The sequence below is a fragment of the Vulpes vulpes genome, chromosome 16 (assembly GCF_048418805.1).
Source record: "Vulpes vulpes isolate BD-2025 chromosome 16, VulVul3, whole genome shotgun sequence".
Taxonomy (NCBI): Eukaryota; Metazoa; Chordata; class Mammalia; order Carnivora; family Canidae; genus Vulpes; species Vulpes vulpes.
The window spans coordinates 42,502,322-42,527,698 of NC_132795.1; the positions used below are offsets into that span (position 1 = coordinate 42,502,322).

Below are 25,377 nucleotides of genomic sequence, written 5' to 3' on the forward strand. Positions count from 1 at the left end.
CTTCGGAGCGGAAACGGATGTGTAAGGCTAAGTCTGGTGAGTGAGGCTGACTTTGTGTGATTCGGCCGGTGTTTAGGAACCCTTATCTGTGTGGAGCTACGAAGGGAGGAGACACAGAATGAGTTCTCAGGAGATTTGACTTGTGTGTGAGGTGTGTGCATATGTGTGTGTGTGTGTGTGTGTGTGTGTGTGAGAGAGAGAGAAGGTATTTGTCGAGTCAGGGAAACTACTAGAGGTAGTTTCTCCCCAGAGGTGTGTGTTTTTTCTATGGATGAGATGCAGGAAGGGAATTTAAGGAGAGCAGGACGGATTTGGAGAAAACTGCCTGGAGAATGAGAAAGAGTCAACTGAAAAACAGGAGGGGAGCTGAGTGGGAAAAATTAGAGAGGGAGACAAACCCTGAGAAACCCTTAACTCTGGGAAACACACAAAGGGTTGCGGAAGGGCAAGTGGGTGAGGGGACAGGGTGACTGGGTGACGGGCCCTGAGGAAGGCACCTGATGGGATGAGCACCAGGTGTCATACTATATGTTGGCAAATTCAATGTAAATTTAACAAATGTAAAAATAGTATATAAAACTACGTATGTAGTAAAGGAAATGTAAAAACAAACAAACAAACAAAAACCAAAAAACCCCCAACCCAACCAAACAACAAATTTCTGAGCATCGGATTGATTAAAGTGGATTAAAAATTCCAATTTGTTTCTCAGGATCCTTAGGTAGGCTAAGGATTCCGTTGGGAGAAGGATATTCTTCTGAGTAAGGGTTTAGTAACAAACCTCTAATGTAGGAGTCAAAATGCAATGGCAGATAAAACACAACATAATCGTCCTGGAGCCTGCACTCAGAGCAGAGGGACGAGGGTTCTGGGAGGCTCCCTGAGGGCCCTGCGGTGCAGCGTGAGGGTGAGGCCAGGCCAGGAGGGCAGCTCAGTGACCCCAGGCCACCTGCCAGTGTCCCAGACCGACAACTGGAGGCCAAGGGGGCACATCATCTGTTTCGCTTTGTTTTTGAAATATTTCTTTCCATAAAACTAACCTAATTTTAAGGTCTTGTTCCTTTTCTCATACCGAGATTTAGCAACTATTCATAGAGGATGCAGGATGTGTCAGGCACTGTGCTATGGACACCAGCACGCGGGGACCTGAGAATCAGGAGACAAAAGGAGGGGAAGGAGGAGTGGGCCAGCCAGGATGGGTGGACAGTTACTGCGGCTCATATTCAAACCTCTGATTGAGCATAAAAATTGGCTCCTGAGTACACGGCTTCCTATATTATAATCCACATTAGGTAATAATAATAATAACACATTCTCTTTAAAATCACTTGTGGGTTGTATGAGAAATGAAAACGACTGGAGGCTACGTAGTGTTAGAAAGCACATCACTTCCAAGTGAATGTGTTCCCACCAATTTGTTATTTCTCCAGTTACAGCTCTTTCATCATCACACCGAGGCCTTTTTGTAAAGTACCTGCCAAACAAGATTATGCTTCACCTGCCAGAGAGGACATTACAATCATTATGGATTTTTTTTTCTTAACAAAAACAAGAACCAGCTTCCTTTTCCCTAGAGGGACTGGCTACTGATGGCTTCAACCTGCAGGTCCTCACTAGAGGGCACTATTTGCACGTAATACGAAGCATCCAGGCCAGCTTCGGAAGATACCTGAGAACAGAGCCCTCACACCGTGTTTAAATGACATCCAGATAATCACCAGGTTTACTGAATGGAAATGACATTTTAACGTTCGTGATATATATACAAGTAAAAAAAAAAAAAGCCCAAATCCATCAGTTGAAAATAATTTTGCTAAAGTCATCTGCTATGAGTGATCTGTGTGTTTTGTTTTTGTTTTTGTTTTTGTTTTTCCTGTTTTGTTATAGGGGTCACGTAGCAATAGCTGGGAAAATCTGATGACAATGGAGTAGAGCATCAGTTCATAGGAAGACCATGCCTGAGCAGTCCAGAAAATGCACATCGCGGAACCCTGAGCTCCAGCTTTAAGACACATTTCAAAAGACTCCAAAGGCAACTGTCTGCCTGAAAGGTAAGAAGAAAATCTCCTGACACAGTAACGCAAATTCAGAACTGGTCTCTCTCAAAATAGGAAGTGAAACGTACTCTGGGAATCATCTGTGCCTGCCCTGATTCGGATGCTTCTACAAAAAAAGTCCATTTCACCTAATTCTGTCCACCTGTACATCTAGATCTGGAACGTGGTCCCCTAGCAAAGGCTTGAAATCTCATTTGAAAAAGCCCTGCATTTAGTGCTTACTCCTCACAGTAAAGCTCCAATTTGATCACAGGTAGGGGAGTTGGTGAACTAAGCAGTAAACCACAACCACGTCTACTTTAGAGTCAGAAAAAGGGAGAACCCTATAGAGATGCTAGCGTGATGCAGCTAGGGGAAGTAAGCATAATTTTCTCTAGAAATAGGTCAGAGCCTTAAGGAATAGCTCTGAGTTCCCAGGAAAGAGCTGGGCTTTGCCCCCCCCCATCATGGGAGTGGAAATGGTTGACGGTGTAGTAGGGCTGGAAGCCAGTGTCCAGGATCAGACTCATGTGTGTGGAAAGATGGGTGGGGATGGCATGTTGAGAAACCCTTTGTGCTTGAGTGTCAGGACACAGGAGCCTGGGTCATGGGTGGCCTGAGGGAAGACACAGAGGAGAGGACCCAGTGGGACTTAAACTCCTGTTATTCCACCTGGGGTCCCCCGGGGCAAGGGGAGGTGGGAGAGGGAAGGTGCTGTGACAGGGACTGACAGGTTTCAAAACTTCTGCCTCCATTTTCTTAATCCCATTGTTTTCTTTTTTAAATAAGGAACACTTCAAAGTTTTTTTTCCTAACCTTTCAGAACCCCACCACACCTCCATAAAAGTGCAAACCATTGCCTGTCCTACAAATAAAGAGGAAAAGAGCTCGATGCTCACCATCAGCAAAGGGCTTGTGCATATTTCCAAGGCCTCCCCAACTCTGGACATCCCCATAAAAGTACTTTATAAAGATATGATGATCAAAAAGAAAAGAAAGCTTAAAATTATATCAACTGTGTCAGCTAGGAGGAGGTAGCTAGGAGTAGGTAGCTAGGAGGAGGTAGCTAGGAGTAGGTAGACCCAGCCTCTAGAATGGGAACAAGCAGATGGAGGAGAGGCTTAGACTGGTGTGAGCTTCTAGATTGCCTGGGAGATGGTTCTCCACTCTGAGCGTTTGGAATCTACCTCACAAAACTGAGTTTTACTTGTTTAGAATCTGAAACACATTCTGAAAGCTAAGCATGGAATTTGCTAAGAGGAGGGGGGATCCCCGGGGGGCTCAGCGGTTTAGTGCCTGCCTTCGGCCCAGGGTGTGATCCCGGAGTCCCAGGATTGAGTCCCACGTCGGGCTCCCTGCATGGAGCCTGCTTCTCACCCTGCTTGTGTCTCTGCCTCTCTCTGTGTGTCTCTCATGAATAAATAAATAAAAAAGTCTTAAAAAAAAAGAAATTTGCTAAGAGGAATAACAGCGTGATACTCTGTAATACACCTACTTAATACATTGATTTGTAACCGATTTTTTAGTTATTTTCCTTAGAACATAAGATGTGCTCCCCCTACCCCATTCCAATATAATACTTGTTAGGAGTACGGGCTCTGGAGTCAAATTCGCTTGGGTTCAAATTCTATTTCTCACCCTCACAAGCCCAGTAACATACTATTATGTTATTTGGGCAGTAGCTTAAACTCTCCAGAGTGTCCACTCCTCACCATAAGGAGGAGATAGCAAGTCCCTTGTGAGGATTAAATGAGATCCGGCATGAAAAGGGAAAGGGTCCATAAACATGACTGAGTTGTTTTGATTGGTGTTACTTGCAATTAAATCAGGATTAATTTCTAAATGGTTGTTTGTTAGGTGTTATGTTATGATTCCCCATCATCAGGCTTAAAAAAAACCAACAACAAACGAGTGGTGGTTGACAATGTTTGGTGGTGTTGGGTCACAGGTTCCATTAGAAGGACTGGTGGTTCTTTGAAGGAGGCTCTTTGGCACGTGTATCCCAGGAAAGATTGAGGAAACCTGGAGTGTAAACCTAGCTTTGCGGTAACCAGTGTGGTCACCTTGGCCAGTGCAGTGATGCCGCCATGCCTCACTTTCCCCAGGCTGTTGCCCTGCCTGTCCTCCACTCCACTGCTGTGAGTGTTGGCTATGAATGGCTCACTGGAGCCACTTCTCTTGAGAATCACCCTTGGCTGATGGCAGTGGCCTAGGCCAGAGGTGCCTATGGAGTTAGGCTTCTCTCATCCCCAGGATGGCCCTAGAGCCAATGGTTGACAGACATGGGACTATAGATGCCCACCCTGCTTGCCTAAAGGTGGAACGGCTGTTCGTGAGGTACCACCCGGGCATCAGGGCTCCCTGTGTGAACAGACAGAGACCAGGTGTCTGCTGAAACCACCTCTTTGCTTGGCTTCTCCTCTGTTCTGCTCCTCCTACTGTACTTTAGGCTTCTCCTGAGAACGTCCTCTCAATAAATCACTTGGACAAGACTCCTTGTCTCAGGCTCTGCTTTCTCACCAAATACCTAAAAGAGAAGATTCTGGGCCTCCATTTCACTAGACAGAAAGCGAGGGAGTTGGCTCCATTTTCATTGATGGGTCTATTTCATGAATACAGATTTTAATTTCCAGAGGATTGTTGTAAACTTTGTACCCCAATATTCAGTTGTATCTATTCTGTACACTCTTTCCTTTTCTTGTATTTCCCAAAGGAAGATTAATTGAGAAGCAATTAGTTATACATTTTTGAACACTGAAAGGCTTCTGCACTAGGGAGGGCAGGGGAAAGACGCTGGGCCACTCCACCTTGCCTGGAGGAAATTACAGTAAACAAAACTTTTAGTTTAGGTGTAGGACACTCAACATTTTCTTGGTCAGGCCCATGTTTTTATTGCTTCCACTACAGCAGCATCTTTTTAGCTTGGATAGAAATCTCCCAGGACCAGCCTAAAAAAACCTATAAAATTACATAACATCATTATTTGCACAGTATTTACAGACCAAAAAAAGAAAGAAAGAAAGAAAAAAAAAAAAGAAAACAAAAGAAAACTCCAAAACTCATACTAAGGTAGGGTTTAAGAGAAGTTAGAGAATGTTTATTCATTGGATATTGGCAGCTCTTTGGGACCCACGCAGGCCTCAGTTGTGATAGAGACCTTCCATTTAATGCCATATCCTTACTGACCCATTAACTGATTGGGAGGGAGAGTGCCCTGTCACAAGGAGACACCCTTTCTTGACAGTTCCTTAGCTGTCCTTGCTCATTTTTATTCCTAGTGAAAGATCAAATTAGGAAATAATGTGAATCTACCTGTCTGTTAATTTCCTTTCCATAAAATTGGCTGTTAGTCATATAGTAGCCTAAAGGGGAAATTTGCAAGAACTCATATTTACAAGTTCTCGGTTTTCCCAGTGGAAGAAGCTGTATTAATCTAGGGTCTGAACGAGATCTTTTGCTTACTGGACATTTGGAAACTGGCTTGTATATGGTTTCCTTGGGAGTGATAGGCCGGGAATTAGAGGAGGACAGGGACAGGACAAGACAAGGGGGAAACACAGGGACAAGACAAGAGGCTAGCTATGGCCTCATGCTGTGCCATTCACATTGTCTAGCTGAACTGCCACAGCTGCGCAAGGCACAAGCTGTTCTGCTCATCACAAGTGAATTACCAAGTTCCAAGTTTTATATGTGGTCGTTGTGGGGCAGGCCTCTGGATGTATCTTTCAATTCATGGACTCACCATGGGAAATGAATTCATTTGTTAGATAAGAGTAGATTTAATCTGATACTGAGAGCTGTTAAGTTACATTAAATGGTCAAATTTATAAATATAAACTTATAAATAGGATGAGAAAAATTGTAAGTCAATAGACAGTCCCAAAAATATTTATGAAAAAATAAAATAAAATATTTAATGATGTCAAATGGCAGGCTCAACTTTATCTATTCAGTAAAAAAAAAAAGATGTTTGAAGTTTCCCAAGTTCAACAACTGGCCTATTATAGGCTCATGGAATGGGATCACGGAACAAAAACAAAAAGAATACTAGATTTCCTTTTCCTTCTCACAGACAAAAATACCATTTTGTATTGATTGCTAATTTTATGGTGTCCTTTGAAAAAAGGCAGAACAAATATTATCAAATCTATTTTGCACATTGAGAAAACTACACAACAAAGGACTTAATTAGCATGGTGGATCACTTATTTAGTGAATGTCAGAGGTAATATTAACACAAGGACTCAGCTCTGTAGTTTATCATTAGGGCTGTTTGTTCTTATGGAAGCCTCTCTGGAAATACATGAGATGTCCAGATGCAAATGCACATTAATTAATTAACTCCGTAATATTTTTCTGGTGTTCACAATGTACCAGGGTCACAGGAATCATGAGAGACACGAGAGTATCTTGAGTCTATATCTTGAGTCTATACCTGTCCTTGAGACTCTTCCAAGCTGGTGAAGGGGCAGGACAAACTACTGAAAATCAGTTTTAGTGCCTTTCTGGATTAGTCTTTAATGAAAATCACTGCTAGCAGTGATGTGAGAACTCAGAGGTGTTAAGAATCCCTACAGGATGGGGATCCCTGGGTGGTGCAGCGGTTTGGCGCCTGCCTTTGGCCCAGGGCGCGATCCTGGAGACCCGGAATCGAGTCCCACGTCGGGCTCCCGGTGCATGGAGCCTGCTTCTCCCTCTGCCTATGTCTCTGCCTCTCTCTCTCTCTCTCTCTCTGCGACTATCATAAAAAAAAAAAAAAAAAAAAAAAAAAAAAAAGAATCCCTACGGGTACAGATGAGTGTCATGGCCAGTGGTAGGAGGTAAGTTTTGGATGGGATCTGGAGACCAGAGATCGATGAAGGAGACAGAAAGAGGGGCCAGGTGAACAAAGATGCAGATGTGGACAGGAACACAGCACAATTGGAGAACAGACTGGATGGAAGGGAAGGTTCCTTTTGGGGATAGTGGCAAACATATTTGGAGAGAAGGATCAGGGACCAGTAGCATAGGACTTGTAAGGCCCAGCAAGATGGTCTGTGCCTAAGGCACAGAGGAGTCTACAGGCACAGGGGAGCTTTTGAGGATTTTTACCCAGCAGAGTAATCTAATGCAAACAGTGTTACAGCAAGATAAATCTGAACTGTGCGCAGCGTACAATCTGAACTGAAGGAGAGAAGGGAATTAGACCAGGCAGAGAGGATGAAATAAAATAATATATGTGAAATATGCAACACATGTTAGTCCTGATTTCATTCTCACCATCTTTGCATTAACAAAGAGGGCACAGTTGGAAAAAGAGAAGGACAATTGATGGAGTTATCAGGGCTGGGAGGGAATGACCCCAAGCCCTTGTTAACAGAATAGCGTTATTCCTCTGAGGTGAGGAGGAAGTGGGAGGTGATGGGTGGGGATACAGGGAAGTTTATAGACCAAGTGGCAGGGAACCTGACTCTGATCACACACGCGGCTCGGCTGGAGTCCCCCCAGGTGAACCATAAAGATGAGTAAGAGACCACCTCTGTACTCTCCCTTCTCAAACATTTGCTTCATTTAAATGAATAAAGAGATACCTAACTTCACGCTCTTGAAATTCAAACATGCCCAGCAGTGGCCTGCCAAAGGTAGGGTTCTGGCAATAGGTACTACTTAGAGGATTGAACCACTGGCCTGGCTTAGAATTGGTGGTGCATGATGATAATAAAAGTTAATCTGACTTCTAGGTAGTTATATTATCACCTTTAAATCATCTATAGAAAATGACCACCTTATTGCTTTCATCTGAGCAGATCTCTTCCGTCATCATCATCATCCGGCCATTGGTACACCACCAATGCTCAGATACCTGCTTTGAGGTTTTCTTTGAAGCAAATATCAATGTATAAAACTAATTTGGGTGAAGCAGAAGAGCCTGAAAGAAGCAAAGAAGTCATGTTTAACCCCTTCATGTCACAGATGAGGAAAGTGAAGCCCCATAGGCCAATGATTCATATGAAGCCACTCAATTCAGCAACGGCAGGGCTGGGTCTGGAATCCAGGTCTCCTGACTCTGGGTTGGCCTTAGGGAGAAAGTTCCATCCTGTCTACAGCCCAGACGGCAAGGTAGTGGTGTCCAACTAAGAAAACAGTACCTGGAGACTCATGTGGATCTGTACGGAAACCAATGAGTATTTTAGGGGATGAAGAAGGAAGATTTGATTGCTCTCTATTTTTCTTCTGTTCTGGAGTCAAAGTGTTCTCCCTTTATAGGACTTTGGAGATCACTGCAACAAATCTCTTTCTTTCTCCTTCATTCATTGTTTTTTTGATAATGCTTACAAAAAAATTTGAATGACCACCTTGGTCTTCTGAAATTCTTATGTTTTTCAAGGAATGTGGGATATGCGTGCTGTGTATGTGTGTGTGTGTGTGTCTGTGTTATGGGAGATATAATAAAAATTTAGAGATGTGATCTGAAAACTAAAGCAACAAAAAGGACAGTGATAGAAAATGAAGATACAGGAAAATAAGAGGAAAATGAATCAGGGAGTGCGCTTTGAGAGCTTCTCACTTCCCCCACTGCCCCAACATGCAATGTTGGATATCATATCAAGCGTATTTTAAATATAAACAGAAAGCTTATTATTTTAAGAAATACTATGGGAAAGCTTTGCTTAACATTTTGGGGAAGTAGAGAATTAGCCCCCCATTTATGTACATTGCATATCTTGGTTTTCATACATTGGCTTTGCTTTTATTTATTAATTTTTTATTGTTTAGAAAATATTTATTTATTTTAGAGAGAGAGCATGAGTAGGGGGAGGGGCTGAGGGATAGAGAGAGAATCCTCAGGCAAACTCTCTGCTGAGTGTGGGGCCCAACTCAGAGCTCAATCCTGAGGCCCTAAGATCATGACGTGGGCTGAAATCAAGAGTCTGATGCTCAACTGACTGTGCCACCCCAGGCACTCCACATTGGCCTTGCTTTATTTTATTTTATTTTTTTAAGATTTTATTTATTTATTCATGAGACACAGAGAGAGAGAGAGACAGAGAGACACACACACACACACACACACACACAGAGAGAGAGAGAGAGAGAGAGAGAGAGAGAGGCAGAGACACAGGCAGAGGGAGAAGCAGGCTCCATGCAGGGAGCCTGACGTGGGACTCGATCCCGGTACCTCAGGATCACACCTTGGGCTGAAGGCGGCACTAAACTGCTGAGCCACCAGGCTGCTCATGCTTTAAATGGGAATGTCAACATGAGTACATCATAAAGGCAGGTAAGGAAACAAAAACCATGTCATGCATGGATCTAGAGATATTAACTGTTCATTTACTCAAAGGAAGCAGAAGGAAAACTCTATAAAAAAGTGATTTATGACATTGATTCCTCCTACCTTACTCCCAGCAATGGACTTTGGCAGGAAATACCCCAAGTTTATTCCTAGTCCTTCTCTCTACTAGAGTTTTGATGACAACTTAAGAAGACGGTAGCCCTCAAAATGTACTCAGTAAATGACTATAGAAGCTGTCCTGCAGTTGAAGATGACCTTGGCTTGGGTCTCCAGTAACTAAACAGAATCTGATGTAACTAAATGATCTTTGTAACACAGCTCGATTCTTTGGGGGGACAAGAAAGTCTATTTTCTCCTTGTGTCCATTTGGTGGTGAGTAATTTTACCCAATATGCCAATCATCTCTGGTTCTATCATTTTTAATTGGTGAATACTCTTGAAAACAAAACGAAACAAAAGAAAACAACCTGTAGGGGGAAACAGAAGAGCTCTTACCTCTCCTGAAGTCCTATGGGCTTCATTTTGAAAGGAGAAGGGCAGACGGAGCTGGTAGCTTTGATCTCAGGAGTGTATCGGCCTTGAGGGTCAACAACCACATTCAGTACCTTGGGGGCTTGCTCGGGCTGGACCATGCTGTTGCCTGTCTTTGCCTCAGACTGTGCGGGCTGTAATGCAATGGGCGACAGGTGGATCTCCTGATTTTTCTCTTTATCTTGTCGCAAGGAAAGCTGAAACTTTTCTTTCAATCTGTAAAGAATCTATAGAAGGAGATATAAAAGCTTGTGTTTTCACACCAAACAACAAAATATGATCTCTTCCATCCCAACCCAGAAGACAAACTGAAATGAAGAGTTAATGATAATACAACTAAGCAAAGCCTTCTGGAATGATTTCTCAGTTCTGTGGTCCTCAGATTTTTCTCAAACAGATATAGTTGGTATTTCTAGTTATTAAATAAATGTGTCCATGGATCTATTCCTCAAACAGATATTCGAAATAAAATTTGGCTAATTTTATAAGTGCCAGAAGTCAGTTTGATCACATATAGGTTTTCACTCAAAATGACTGAAAGGGAAGGCTGATTGAAAGGAATAGCCATGAAACATGAGCTCATGACATTTATAGAAACAGAGATCTGCATCTAAGAGAACATGTGGGAAGAAAATCTTGTAAAATATTAATGAGAAAAATAGTTATGCTATAAATCGTAATTTCTTGTGTTGGTAAATATCCACACCAGTCGTGTATTAACTTGAGTATCTGGTAGCTTCTTCAAAAAATTAAGTTTAGGGCACCTATCAAAGGATAATTTGAAAAACCAGAATTTTATTTTTTACCTCTTTACCCTTTTAATTTTTCTAAAGATTATTTATCTATTTGAGAGAAAGAGAGAGAGAGGGAGGGAGGGAGGGAGAAGCAGACTCCTTGCTGAGCAGGGAGCCCAATGTGGGGCTCAATCCCAGGACCTTGAGATCATGATCTGAGCTGAAGGTAGACCCTAAACCAGCTGAGCCACCTAAGAGCCCCTCCCTTAAAAAAATTTTAATGCCTGTAGGAACTAAGAAACATATCACTTCTTCCATTCTCAGAGCCCTTTCTGGATGGCTAATTCAATTTATAAATGGTAGGGCTGTCATTTTAAGCTTTTAAAGGTATTGGACTGACTTTCCTGGGACGCTCCATGGATCAATTTGTAAGGGAGTAAAATTTGTCTTCTGTGTACTCAGGCTTCTTCGTTAGTAAGCTTTTCTTTTCTCTTTTTATTTGAATTTTTTTCAAAAAGTATTTTATTTTTTCTAGTTTTATTGAGATATAACGGATGTATAACATTGTATAGTTTAAGGAGTACAACATAATGAATTGATATTTTTTTCTTCTCTCAATGTTGACTCCTCCACTCCAATTCCAGCAGTAACTAGATGCCTTCATCTTTCTTTAAGTATATTCTCAGGAAGTGACTTAATAAGTTAACGCACATGAAGAGGTGACTTAACCCATTGTCTGTAATTACAGCACTGATGATGTCTGCATTTTAAAAAGCTTTAAGCCAACTGAACTCCCTTGTTTAAATTTTGGAATCCATTAGCTGAATGAGTGACGTTTTAGGGGAAAGGGCTGTCTTAGAATGAATCACATTCACTCTAATTAGTCATGAGGCTAAGTCTTTCTTTACTTTTCTTTCAGCGTTCCTCTAAATTCTAGACTCCCCTATATTTGAAATCTACTGGAAAGATACAGAATCTAAATACATTTTTCTTCTTGTTAAAGAATGAATAAGCAGAAAAGTAAATTAGGAAAGAAATAACCTGAAATTGTAGAGATGATAAATAACTCTGAGAATTTATTTCAGGAAAATTTTAGAAAATATTTGTCTAGTGTTCTCAAAATATGTTGGTAAAACTTCTGGGTACTTACTTGAAAATAAAAACACCAATTCAGAAAGATATGTGCACCCTTATGTTTATTGCAGCATTACAGAAGCAAATCTTAGTGTCCAACAATAGATGAATGGGTAAAGAAGATACACCATACACAATGGACTATTACTCAGCCATAAAAATAACAAAATCTTGCCATTTCCAACAACATGGATGGACCTAGAGAGTATCATGCTAAGTGGAATAAATCAGAGAAAGACAAATACCATATGATTTCAGTTGTATGTGGAATCTGAAAAACAAAATCAACAAAGAAGGAAGCAAACAGAAAAACAGAAGCAGACTCCTAAACCCAGAGAACAAACTGGTGGTTGCCAGAGGGAAGGGGCTGGGGGACTGAGTGAGCAGGTGAAGGGGACTAACAGGTACAAATTTCCAGTTAGAAAATAAATAAGTTACAGAAGCACAGGCAATATAGTCAGTGACACTGTAATGACATTGCATGGTGACTACCTTTGTCATGGTGAACACCGAGCAACGTTCAGAATGGTTGAATCACTATGTTGTATACCTGAAGCTAACTTACATTGTATGTCAAGTATACTTCAATAAAAAATACGGAAAATGGTTACGATGGTAAAAAAAAAAATTAGTTGTTGAACAAAATAAGATGATAAGAAATCAAAATGAAATAAAACACAACAACGTAAGATGAAAAGGTATCAGGCTGAGATTAAGAGGAAAAGAACCTAAAAAACTGAAAGTTTGGGAGAGGGATGCAAATCTTCTTTCAAACAATAAAGAACAGAACTGACGGTGCAGAAAACACGACCAGTGGTATATGTGGCAAAGGCAGGAGACTGCCTGGAATGTCGAGCAAAAAGATCAAGAAATGAAGATGGAAACAAGAGAAACGACGGGATACAGGAGTCAGAGGAAGGTCACAGTAAACGAGAAACCAGACTAAGTGGGAGAGAAGCCAGTCATTCAGATATTATTCAGAACTATTTTTCCAGTGCCTGCTTGCCTGTTTACATTTGGGTTTTGGAGAAGCATATTTCAAAAATGAAAATGAGAAAGCCAAGGGAGTGTCAGCTGTCTCAATAGCTCTTGACAGGTCACTTTTTACGATTGCATGGGTGTAGCGTGAGCTCTGGTCCAAAGTCCTTCTTTACTTCATGCGCTTCTATTCCGGATGAAGGACGTTTGTCACATATTTTACAGTCAACTGTTAGGTCATTTCTGGTTATAGGTCAACTTTTTAATCTATGTAGCATGTGTACAAACTGATTTACATCTTTAATTAGGGAAAAGGAGAACTTGGAGAATGCAAAATGCTTATAAGAATACATATACTTAAAAAAAAAGAATACATATACTTCAAAAATACTCAAGAGAGAGCCTGGGCTGCCTGGCAAAATGTGGAAAGAACTGAAGACATTGCCACCCAGCAATAGGGTGGTTGTCACGGAATGAAGCTGTAAGGCAGTCGTTCTCAACCAGCGGGATTTAGCCCTTCAGGGGAACCCTGCAATGTCTGGAGATGTGTTTGGCTGTCATACTGGGTGGGCGGCGAGGCGCTACTTGTATCTGGTGGGCAGAGGCTAGAGATGCCACTAGATACCCTACAGTGCACAGAACAGACCCTCTCCTCCCAGTAGAATCATCCAGCCCAAAATATCAACAGTGCTGTCATTGAGAAAATTGGCATCAGGGCTCTTAAAAATCATCTGGTAAAAATCTCCTCATTTCACATTTAGACTCAGAACACTTGGATAACTTCTGGAAGGTTAGAAATAAAGTCTAGGATTCGACTTTCTTGATTTATGCCCGTGATCATTCAACTCTACAGTTTCTTCCAAAGCCCCACATCCTTTTTCCCAAAAGCTTTCCCCAAAGCCTCTGGAAAAGTGTGTCTGAGATTCCTCTCTGTACAGATCAAGGTCTGGAATATAGCAGATGCCTGTTGCTCTGTGTGAATGTGCTTCATTTCAAAGTTCAACCTCCAAGCTGATTATAGCAAGGGTCAATCAGTATCTTTGGTTTTACCTGTAAGAGCTTGTTTGAATCTCAGGATGCCATAAAGTAATTTGGTCATTTGAAAAAGGCAAACAGGAATATTGAATGAGAGAGGAGCTGTAAAAGCCAAGCTATACCAAGAGATTAAAAAAAATGGAAGGAAGATGAGAGCCACAGAACACAGACATGAGAAGAGCTACAAAGACGTCCCATAAAGCTCTTTTGCTGCTTATAATTTTCATTTTAAAAAACCTCATAAGTGGTACACCTTAAACTTACACAATGTTACATGGCAGGCATATTGCAATTAAAAAAAAATCTCTTAAGTAGGTAACACAAACACTTGTTTGGGTTAAAATACGTTCCAATTTTAAAATGATGCCATCAACTAAGAACCCATAGTATTTCTTTTTACAGTATATTACAGTTAGTTTTGAAAGAGTTCATTCATTCACTTCTTAGAGTTGAACAGACATGAGTCAGTTGCTACCACATTACAGAAGCAATGCTGCAGGTACAAAGATAGCACACGACCTTAACTTCTGGGAATTCATGCGCTGCCAGAAGAGAGACATGTGGAAAAATAACACCCAGTACATGATAATATAGGCATTTTCATCATCCTCCCCTTTGTGGCCAGAAGCAGGTGCTCACAAGACAGAGCGTGAAGACTTAAAGAAACCACAGTTTGACTCCTTTATACATGGAATCAAGCTAAGGAGTCTAGACTTTTAATCCAGATAGAATTGGATTTCTTTTTTTAGAGATTTTATTTATTTATTTATTTATTTATTTATTTATTTATTTATTCATTCATTCATGAGACACAGAGAGAGACAGAGACACAGGCAGAGGGAGAAGCAGGCTCCATGTAGGGAGCCCGACGTGGGACTCGATCCCAAAATCCTGGGGTCATGGCCTGAGCCAGAGGCAGATGCTTAACCACTGGGCCACACAGGCACTCTAGATGTGGGTTTGAATTCCAATCCCTCTTTTCACACTCCCTTCCTACCCCCAACCCATTGTATATTCTTGGTCAAGTCATTTATTCCCCCAGAATCTTGGTCTCCTCATCAGAAAAATCAGGAAACTAAAATACATTAAGTGTCTATGCAGAGAACCTATAGTTAATAATACCGCATTGTACGGTTAAAATGAAATACTTTGTTAAGAGGGCAGATTGTTACGTTAAGGCTCTTATCACAATACAGAATAATAATAATAATAATAATAATAATAATAATAATAAAGGAAGAAATAAAGAGAACAGGAGGACACTTCTGGAGGTGATGGGTAATCTATGACATAGAGTGTAGTGTTGGTTTCATGGTTTCATGGGTGTAAACTTATCTCCAAACTCACCAAGTCATACCCATTAAATCTGTACAGCTCTTTGTAGGTCCATCATACCTCAATAAAATGGTTTAAAAAAACACATGAAGTGTTTAGGACCAGGTAGGAAATTTAGTAGCCAGCTTTGTACCAGTAAGTGTGCCAAGAAGGGAAGACACTAAATATTGTGATCGTCATTATTTTCATTATTATTAAGAAGATCGTATTCTTATCTAAATGGTTTTATTAATATAAAAAAAATTAGTTCAAGACATACATTTACCCTGGAAAATAGTTCTGTCAACAGATCATTCCGGCGAGGACTCTATTCCCATTTCCCCCAATCTCTAGGGATTACATATAACAAATTAGAAGAGTGAGCTATTTACGTCCACCTTTGGCATGTTTTCGCTGGATGGTCTTCAGGCTGTAGCAGGTGTTCTGACACAGGACTTCCTGCCTCATCTACCAACACCATGACTAGAAAACTCTTCTGCGTGGCGTATGGACGGCTCTTCTATGGGCCTCACATGCCAGAACTTTCGGTGACCCAAACAGCTGACTCCTGAAATCGTTTTCCACAAGTGACCTGGCTCGTAGATATCTCTACCTACATCTCATAAATGCCTTTGCACCTCTTAATAAACCTCTCAGTGCATTTGAAGGTTTAATTTAGATGATAAATGGTGTTCTTTCCATTGTTGATTGAGGTTTAATAAGTAATTCTTCTCAGTAATAAATTTCCTCCACCTAAAACAGACTGAATGGATTGGAAATCGCCCACACGTTGTTTTTTTTTTTTTCTTGGAAAATTGTATTTGTCTATTTGTCGCTCCACCCACTCCACATTCACATTTGAGAGGTGCTAAATAAGCCACACATTTGAAAATGTCATGCATGTCTAATTTTATGCCTGGCAACATAAATTTTTTTTTTAATTTTAAGGAAAGTAAACAATATGCCACATTTCAAAACTTTTGCCTAGCCTTATGTTATTGTTACATAGCACACATAATCCACCATTTCAGCAATTTACCTATAAAATTTCATCTTTGAAAAATGGAAAACCATATGCTTTTCGTTTCTATGGTATGTAGGGAAGCTGGATGCAAATAATGGCATTTGATCTCTCATAAATATAATTATTGCCAGAGGGAAAATCCTGTGCTGTATTTTTCCCTTTGCCATGGAATCAACAAAATTATGGGAAACAGAATCAGAATATTATGTGTTTGACAATTGCAAAAGTGATAATAGCATAGCCATTACTGAGAAAGCCAAGTTGAAAAACTGACTTTAAATCAAGGTCATGATCAAAAATGCTCGAACATTTCCAAAGATAAACTTGTTTTCGAGAACCACATTTGACAATCCCTAAATGTGAACTGTTGACTTGTCAGTGGTAGAGGGGCATCAGATAACTTTTAACTTCACCTTAATCCTGTCTAGTAGGTAGTATTTTTCTATCAGTGTTAATTCCTTCCTAGGTACTGCTGGTTTCTCTGTTACTTTTGAAAGTGACTTTTTCTCTTTAAAGTTTAAGAGTGTGGGGTGCCTGGGGGGCTCAGTCAGTTACGCCTCCAACCCTCAATTTTGGCTCAGGTCATGATCCTTGGGGGGTGGAGGGGTGGGATGGAGCACCGGGCCAGGCTCCGTGCTCAGCGCTGAGTCTGCTTGTCCCTCTCCCTCTACTCCACCTCCTGCCCTCTCTCTCTCAAATAAACAAATTAATTAAATCTTTTAAAAAATGTTAAGATTGTTTGAAATATATCATTCTATTTCTTTCACTTATTCAAGAGCAACTGGAACACAAATCAAAAGTGTTGCTTCTGTCTCTACCCCCACCTCCAACTCGTTCCTCTCCCACAAAGTGGGAGCTCCACCACCCAGGAGCTCAGCCAACCTTAATTTCTTTCTTTCCTTCTCCCTGAGAGTCAGTGCACGGGAAGTCCTGTTGTATCCATCTGCAAATAAATCCCAACCGTTCACTTCTCTCCATCTCTGTCGCCATCCCTACTCTGGACGCATTGTCATCTTTGTCATCAGGCTAACATGATGGCTTCTAGGAGACTCCTGCCCCCACACTTGGCCTGGTGCTCTGTCTCCAACCACTCTCTCATCAGTGAGCACCCGCTCTGGTAAATACACCTGTCAAATCACATCAAATATCTGCTTAAAACTCTCAGCTTTCTCCCTTCTTGTTGAGCCCGGAGAGGCTGAAGCTTCTTCCCACCCCAGCTGCTCCATCCACTGTATCCTCTGCCTGGGGGATCCTCTCCCCACATTTTCACAAGTCTCAGAAGTCTCAGAGTGCCCTGTTCTGCTCACAATGATGGCATCTCTTCGTGGCACTGACCAGTATTTGATTTTCAAAAGAAATGAACAGACTTCATTTTTTCAGAGCAGTTTTAGGTTTACAGGAAAACAGCAGAGAGTACAGAGTTCTCATACATCCTAATTCCCTACTTCCATAAACAATTTGCCCTGGTAACATTTTGCATTAGCGCAGTTACCTGTGTTACAATGGGTGACCCAATACTGATGTATCACAGTTAGTGGAGGTCCTTCTTCTAGATTAGGGCTCACTCTTTGGGTTGCACATTCTATGGGTCTTAACAAAATCCATGCTGTCACGGACTCACCGCTATGATATCAAACAGAATGGTTTCCCTGCCCTAAAACCCCGTTGTGCTCCTCCTTTTCATCTCCTCCCCTGCAGCCTCTGACCAACCACTGATCTTTTCACTGTCACTCTGGTTTTGCCTTTTCCAGAAAGTCAAGTGCTTGGAATCATACAGTCTGTCTACTATTTGATTAGAAAAAATACTAACTGCATTATTGACCGTGTCCCCCTCTAGAGGCCAGGCCCCACCAGAATAGGGACCTTCCCCGTCTTGTTCTCTCCTTGGCCATAGCGCCAACCACAGGTGCACAGTGGAGCCTCTGCAGGAATTTGTGGATCAAATGAATGGATGAACTTACCTGCCGACCCCCTAGAGAGCAATCACCTCTTGATCACTTTTGAGACATTCCTTTCTCAATGTCTTTTAGTAGCTTTGGAACCCACTTATCTAGGTTTCTGACTTTTATGTTGCTGCTTGGCAGAAATCGGGCAAAGGAGAGCTGTTCCCTGGCCTCAAATGGTTGAGAGTGTGGCCACTGCGGGTCCTTCTGCCTCTGGAGCCCAGCATGTCCTGGAGAGATTTATCCCATCAACGCTGCACATGCAGGAGCTCCCTGAGTTCCAGATGCAGAACCTGGGATGTCTCCTCCACGGAGAGAGCCTTCCTTCCTTGCCGTTGCTATGATCCATCTTAGCCCTTTGCTGCCTGTACAATCCCTATTTGGAGCACTCTCTACCCCTTTCTAGTCCCCTCTTCCTCCCATCTTTCCATCCGAGAAGCAGAAAAACACTCTCATTGTAGCTGACAAGAGAGAAAACAGCACTCAAGGCTTCCTGTACTAAGGAAAAGAAGAACCACATATTGTAAAGTGCAGTTAACTCTAACAACAACAACAACAAAAAACCCCAAAACAACAAAACCCACACCTTCTAAAATACTAAAAAAAAAAAAAAAATCCAGCAGTCTCTGCCAGTTCCCCTACAACCTCCAACTTTGCCTCATTCAATTTTTTCTCCTAAAGCTCCAGCATTTAATACACCAAAATCGATTTTCTTCCTCAATCCTTAAATTAGTCTTTTGTTTACTGTTCCATGATTTTTAGAAATCTTCTTTCTAAAAATCATCCCCCTGGAGGCAGAAGCCTCTGATTCATGATGATGGAAGCCTGAGGATGTCCTTACTATTTCCTACATTTAGACTCCAGGAAATATGTCCATCATCACCCTATTACAGGCCTTAATTATTTTATATTCTTAGACCTACACAGCCTCTGTCTTTCCCAACCCAGCCCTAATCTTTCTAACATCAACCTCTTCCCAGCAGGGGAAGCATAAACGAACAGAAACCAAAAAGACACTTAGCAACACTGTTGGATGTGGAAAGGCTGAGTACTGTGATGTGTTTTCGGGGGCATTTAAAAGCTAAGGAACAGATATTTTTGAAAATGTACAAAATTAAAAAAGAATGTAGCACAAAGAAAAAAATATTAAAACCCATTGGTAAAACTTCAAATATTTTAAATTACATCACAGAATTTTTAAAAGAATAGGAAATCTTACCAAAGTATTTGAAAAGTAGCCCTTAACTCATTCAACACCAAATAGCACTGCCTAATTGAGTGGGTTTATTCTGGGTTCCTTTGTTTTTTTTTTTTAAACTAGAAATACACTTTCAAAGGCTACACACTTGTAATTGGTAATTTATAGAACTATTTGCAGTGTATATTTTCGTATACAATACTTTTTGTATTCATTCACCCAAAAATTTAGTTGGCAGTGAATCCTCCAGCTTTTGAGCCTATACTCATCTCCTTTTAATGCCTAGAATTTCATAGAATGCTATCTAGGTCCTTTAAAAAATAAAGAAATCAGCACTATCCAAGATGTAAGCCTGCCCCTAAGACATGTTTCCTTTTAAAATTTTTCCTGAGTTCCACAAAGGTTATATAAAAGAAGAAATAAAGTGAGCCCAAAGTGTGCCCATGAGATCTGAATGACTTCGAGGGCTCCCGGGACCTGGGCAATACACTTTCTAAAGCTTCATTCCAGGTTGATGGGGTTACTAAAAGCCTCCGGGCAACAGAGGCCTTACTCTGCAGGTCAGAATCCTTAATTCCACAGGATTCCCTCTACCTGTCAGGTCAGAAGATTCCCAATCTAACAGGACCATCACCTTGCTTCTTCTGTTCCCAGGCTTTTCAACATTCATTTGCATGTCCATGTATCCAGTACTCTTAAGCAGTGGCTCAGGAAGGGATAAAATATATAAAGAAGCAAACTTACCATCAAACACGTTACTATAATAACAAAGATGCTGAGAAAAATGACAACAGCGTAAAATCCTTCTTTGCTCCAGATTTTGTCCGCTTCGTGCTGCCCTTGTAAAACATTTTTCTTTAAAAGCAAAACAGAAAGTCCGATGTTAAATGAGAGTTTGAGGAGACTGGCATTCTTATCAGACACTCAGCGTATTTTTAGCTTTATCGCATGCAGTGCAGAGCAGCACACCTACATCCCCCGCTGCCGGCCGTGTCTCTAAGGCGGGGTCCTCACTCATGACAGGTGGCTTGATCCCCTGCAGGAGAGCAAGCCTGCCTCACGTGGCCTACTGGGGCCTGGCCTTCGTCAACACCCCTCCAACAGCCTCTCTTCGAAGTTACCTGGCTCATAAAATAAAAGAGTTCTGTTCTTTGCTGTGTTGAGGCAATTGCTTCTGCAGCTTTCCTTGCTCTGCTCCAAGGCCCCTCCCACAACCCCAACTCCCCGCTCTTGACTTTCAAACAAAAGTGAAACAGGTGCAAACAAGATCTCACGATGCCTTTATAAACAGAGCCACAATGTCAGCATCATTTCCTTCTTTTTTTCTCCTCTTTCATAAAACCTTTTTATTTTTTATTTTTTTCTTTCAATGCAGTCTACGTTGTCAAAATCTGATTGAAGTTCACGTCGACCGTACAGATTGTTAGGAGATTATATTTTATTTAAAAGCAACAGGGAACAAGATCACAAAGTCCAGAACTGCTTGGTAATAAAAGGTAAAATATGTAGTTTTATTTGTGCTTTTCAGATTTTTTTTCCTTACTACTTAGTGGGTGGGAGGGAGGAGGAGAAGCTGAATAAAATGTGAATGAATGCCTTAGTTTCATACCTATTTGGTATCACACGTTAGAATGCCATTAAATTTTATAATTCAGTGAGATTTACAGATTTAGAGCTAAGGAAACTTTAGCTTGAAACCAAAGGTCTACAGGTAGGAGAAACATAAGGGTTAAATCAAGTCAAATGCTTCTGCTTCTCTAAAATTCCACTTTGGTAAAGTGTGCCCTTTACTCCCTTGAGCAAGAATCCTCATCTGTCCTTGGATAGTGCCTCCAACAATTAAGAGAGACTTGAGCAACAGGATGTTGAATGATGGAAAGTCACATGGAGAGAGGCTGCAGAGAATGAGAGGTTATCCTGGGCAGGTGAGCACCTGGCTTAATGTCACCGCCGGGGTGACTTCAGCCTCTACTTCGTGGAAGAGAGGATCCACCGAGCTGATCCCAGTCAACCACAGGATTATGGGAAATCAATAGTTGTCTCAAAAAAAAAAAAAAAAAAAAAAGGCCTTGAACAGAAATCTATTCTTGTAGGTGTCTGAACTTTGAGATCATTGTTAATTATTTTTCAAGACTTTATTTTTTATTTTTCAAGACTTTAAAAAAAAATAAAATACATTTAACATTTGTAATAGACAAAAAAAATATTTGCCTTAAAAAAATACTTTGTGAAAACTTTTATCCTGGAACTCCAGTAAGTGTTGCTGGGGAACAAAACAGAACAGAAAAGATCTTAGGGTTCAGTTGTGATGATAAAAATGACCTGAGGCAGGGACGCCTGGGGGGCTCAGCGGTTGAACGTCCGCCTTCAACTCAGGTCATGATCCTGGGGTCCTGGGATCGAGTCCCACATCGGGCTCCCCGCTCCCTCTGCCTGTGTCTCTGCCTCTGTCTCTGTGTCTCTCATGAATAAATAAGTAAAATCTTTAAAAAAAAAATTTGACCTGAGGCAGACTCCTATTGCTTGAAGGAGTCAAGTTTCTATTTGCTTATAAAACATTTATATGCTCATCACCACATCTTGCCTACTTCCTAAGACACAGATAAGTTCATGGATATAAGAAATGATTTGCATATATGTAAAAAATATGTAAGGTGTAAGTTGAGGGAGAATCTGAAAACACTTGCTTGATGAAATGACTGGAAACCAAGAATCCTGCCGGAAAGGAAGTCTTGGATTCAAGTGGTGACTTGTCTTTTACTCTGCCCTCAGCCAGATCATATTTAATATAATACTCCTGAAAACATAGCTGGAAACTAATAGAAAAGAAAACTCTTGTAGGAATCAGGTATAAATATGGAAATGAGTTTTTTTTTTTTACAGGCAACTAAATAACATCTATTGCTTGCTATAAAAGCAAACGAGTTAAGCCTTCAAGTAGGCAGCCTAAACTTGTCAGATTTAAGTATGAGGATCTGAGCTTTAGTTCATGTAAAAGTTGGATAAAAAGGGGTGGTTAGGTGGGTGGAAAGAGATTTTGTGTTCCTAACCTGATTTGGTTCATTTCTTTTTCTTTTTTCTGCTATAGTTCGACACCTCCTGGAATATCAACATGTTCCTTTCTGCCTAAGACAAATCTGTTTTCTTTTCTCTTTTAACTAAAGTGGTGATGATGGAAGAATTAACCTCCTACCTGCCCCCCCCCCCAACTCCCAGTTAGAAAGGCACATGTTTTGAACTCCTAGAACTTAGTCAGTGCACTTTCTTGGTAAATAGATTTCCTTCTGAGTCATGCTATTACTGCTGAGCACTACTATATTTGTACAGAGATGTAAAAAAATTGATAAGGAGAGGGTAATAAATGGAAAAGTTTGTTAAGATCCCACAAGTCAAAAGATTATAATCCACATTAATCTGCAATCTCACCTTTGCATAAGGTTAATGTGATGCCTTTATATTTTGTCAAGGGGCTGAGGGTTCAATAATTCAGAGGTTCCACAGCCAGGTCGAGCCTAAAGCCACTATATCATCTTTACCTTGTATTTCATAGCTGCATCTATCTACATCGCTTTGCCCTTTAACTTCGTTGCAGTGAAAGGAGCTGCTGGGTTGTGTTTTATCTTATTACTTCAAATTTGGGCAGTTTCCTGTATCCGTCACATGACTTCTCTATGTCCTGTTTAATAATTTGATGCACTATCCTTGTCTTGTTGGTTTTTTTTTTTAAACCAATTCTGATCCCAAGTGGTGGGAGACATCCCAAATGCGAGGAGAAATGATACAGAGGCTTCAGAAGATATATCTTTTGAGAAGAGATGAAGCACACAGAATAAGAATGAAATGGAAATATTATAAATTATCTGGTTAATTGATTGAATTAGGCAGATAAATGGGGTGTATCCTACAACAATGTAATTTTGTTTGATCAATGCCAAATTCCCACTGTATTATCCACAAAGTGAACAGTCATTCTGAATGATCTGACGCAGGTTAGCATTAATTCTATTCCTCCTCTGCATTGTATAGCCAGAACTCTAATTCTTTAGATTGCTGGCTAATGTTCTAGTTTCGAGGAACAATCACCATACTCATGGGTTATGGCATATATTTATTTGGTATGTTTTTTTCTCTTTGGAAATATTCTATGAAAGTATCACTCAGCAAATTGGCCTGTTATTTTTTATTTTTATTTTTTTGGCCTGTTATTTAGAGAAGTCAACTTTCTCCTTTGAGACATAAGACCTGTCAAACTGCAACGATTTGCAATTAAACGACATCAGCAAATCCTAAATGTTTTTTTCATTCAGTGCAGAGCTTGCTATTTCAATAGATATTAATTAATTAAAAAATTTAAGATTAATTTCATAAATTAATTTTTTCATAAATTAATTTTTAAAATTAATTTCATAAAATTTAAAAGTATAAACTAAAATAATGAATTTCATTCTATTTCCTTAAGATGTAACTTACTAGGCAACAGCATCTTATAGTAAAATAATATTGACGTGCCTACATCGTTCTAGGTCATAAAAACATATAAAAGAAATAGTGTCTTTTCTCCTAAAAAACTCAGGTTCAAAGTGAAAACAGATGAATAAATAAAAATAATTCTCTGGTATTTTTGTTTTCCAAGAGTCATCACTAATTAAAAAAAAAAATCAAGCAAATACGGAAATGGCAATGACAAAAAACATGTCCTTCCCTGAAAGTAATTTTAGATAAGTTTAGAAATGGATGCTTTAAGACATCATTCACAATATTCTATAATCCAGATAAAGGATGAAAAACCAAAATACCAATATTCTTTTTTTTTTTTTTCCTGTTAATCGAAATGTTAGTTACTACAGCACAGCTATCATTTTGGGATAAAAATGGGAAAGAATAGGTTGGGGCCTAAGCTTTTGTCACACATTAATGACAAAGATGAACAGAGAAATGGGGAGACTCACAGAATACTGTCACCAGCTTAAATAAATACCAACAGATGCCTCCGCGGTGCCCCTCTGGATGCTGTGTGGCTGAGGCTCCCCATGACTGGAGGTGGCTTTCTCTTCCTTCTGCATTAGAGCTTCAGGGCAGAGAGGGTAATGCTGGACCTATTCTAGAACTCCCTCAACAAAAGCCTCAAATAATCCATCTGTCCTTGGTGAAACGCCTCTTCTATCAAACTAAAATACTTCCTAGTCTCTTACAATGTAACATTTTCTAGATTCTAGATTTCCTAGATTTCTAACTTCCTACATTTTCATAAAACATATCACGTTTTGACCATCAAATACATTTCCATTGCTCAAGGGCAGTACGGACCTGTGGTCTATGGTGGGTTAACAGTTCTGTGACAAGCTCCTCATCGTCACTGGGCTGAGGTGTGTTGAAGGACAAATACCTGATTTTAACCTTTTTTTTTTTTTTTTTTTTTGGGTGAGCTTCTCTTGGTTCGCAAATCTGGATGACTCATTAAGCTGCTGTATTCCTAAAGTGTTCAGGATGGCATTTAAACTCAGAATAAAGCAACAGGGAGGAATGCTTATAATATTACTGAAAGCTTACAGGAAGAAGAATACATGAACCCAATGGTCTTTTTAAATTTTGAAAAAATTGTCCTGAGTGAGATGATGTGCAAGGCAGTCTGTCGAGGGCCTACACAGGGAAATGGGGTTTGGTTCGATAACAGGAGGGAGGCTCTTCAGAGTCACATGCAGTTAGGGCTAGGGAGGGGTTTGGGGGTTGAAGCTCATATGGATTCTTTCCCTGGCCTCTCTAAGGCAGGACGTGGCCTCTTCTTCCTCAAAGCTCCTGTGGCTCGGGGTGGTAACGTTACCATACACCTCTCCCTGTATCCTCCTCAGTTGCTTACATCTTATTTGCTCCACAAGAACAGAAGCTCATTGAAAGAAAAAAAAAATCATATTTTATTTGTTTTCATTTATTTGTTTATTCATCTGTTTGTCTGACGGTGGATATTACCTAGCCCAGCACTTAGGCCCCTCGAGTGCGCATTATATGCCAGGTACTGAAGAAGGGAATGAGAGAACAGATCCAATGAAATGGCACATGCTCTCAAGGAACCTGGTGTGTAGAAATAGATTTGAAGAACGAGACAGAACAGGGCTTTTGGTGCTAAGCTCGATGAAAACACAAAGCAAGCACCCACATCTGTGGAGGCACAAGGGA

At 40.6% G+C, this 25,377-nt stretch overlaps 1 protein-coding gene across 3 annotated transcripts in view; it reads right to left on the reverse strand.

Annotated features, from left to right (window-relative positions):
- The window catches only part of PTPRR (protein tyrosine phosphatase receptor type R), a 234,507-nt gene that overhangs the window by 77,481 nt on the left and 131,649 nt on the right, over positions 1 to 25,377 (reverse strand). For all 3 annotated transcript variants that reach the window (XM_072741944.1, XM_072741945.1, XM_026001716.2), the window contains 2 exons: positions 19,948 to 20,058; positions 9,808 to 10,070 (listed from right to left, as the gene is read on the reverse strand). In XM_072741944.1, coding sequence (XP_072598045.1) covers positions 9,808 to 10,070; positions 19,948 to 20,058 — 374 coding nt within the window. The remainder of the gene's footprint in view (positions 1 to 9,807; positions 10,071 to 19,947; positions 20,059 to 25,377) is intronic.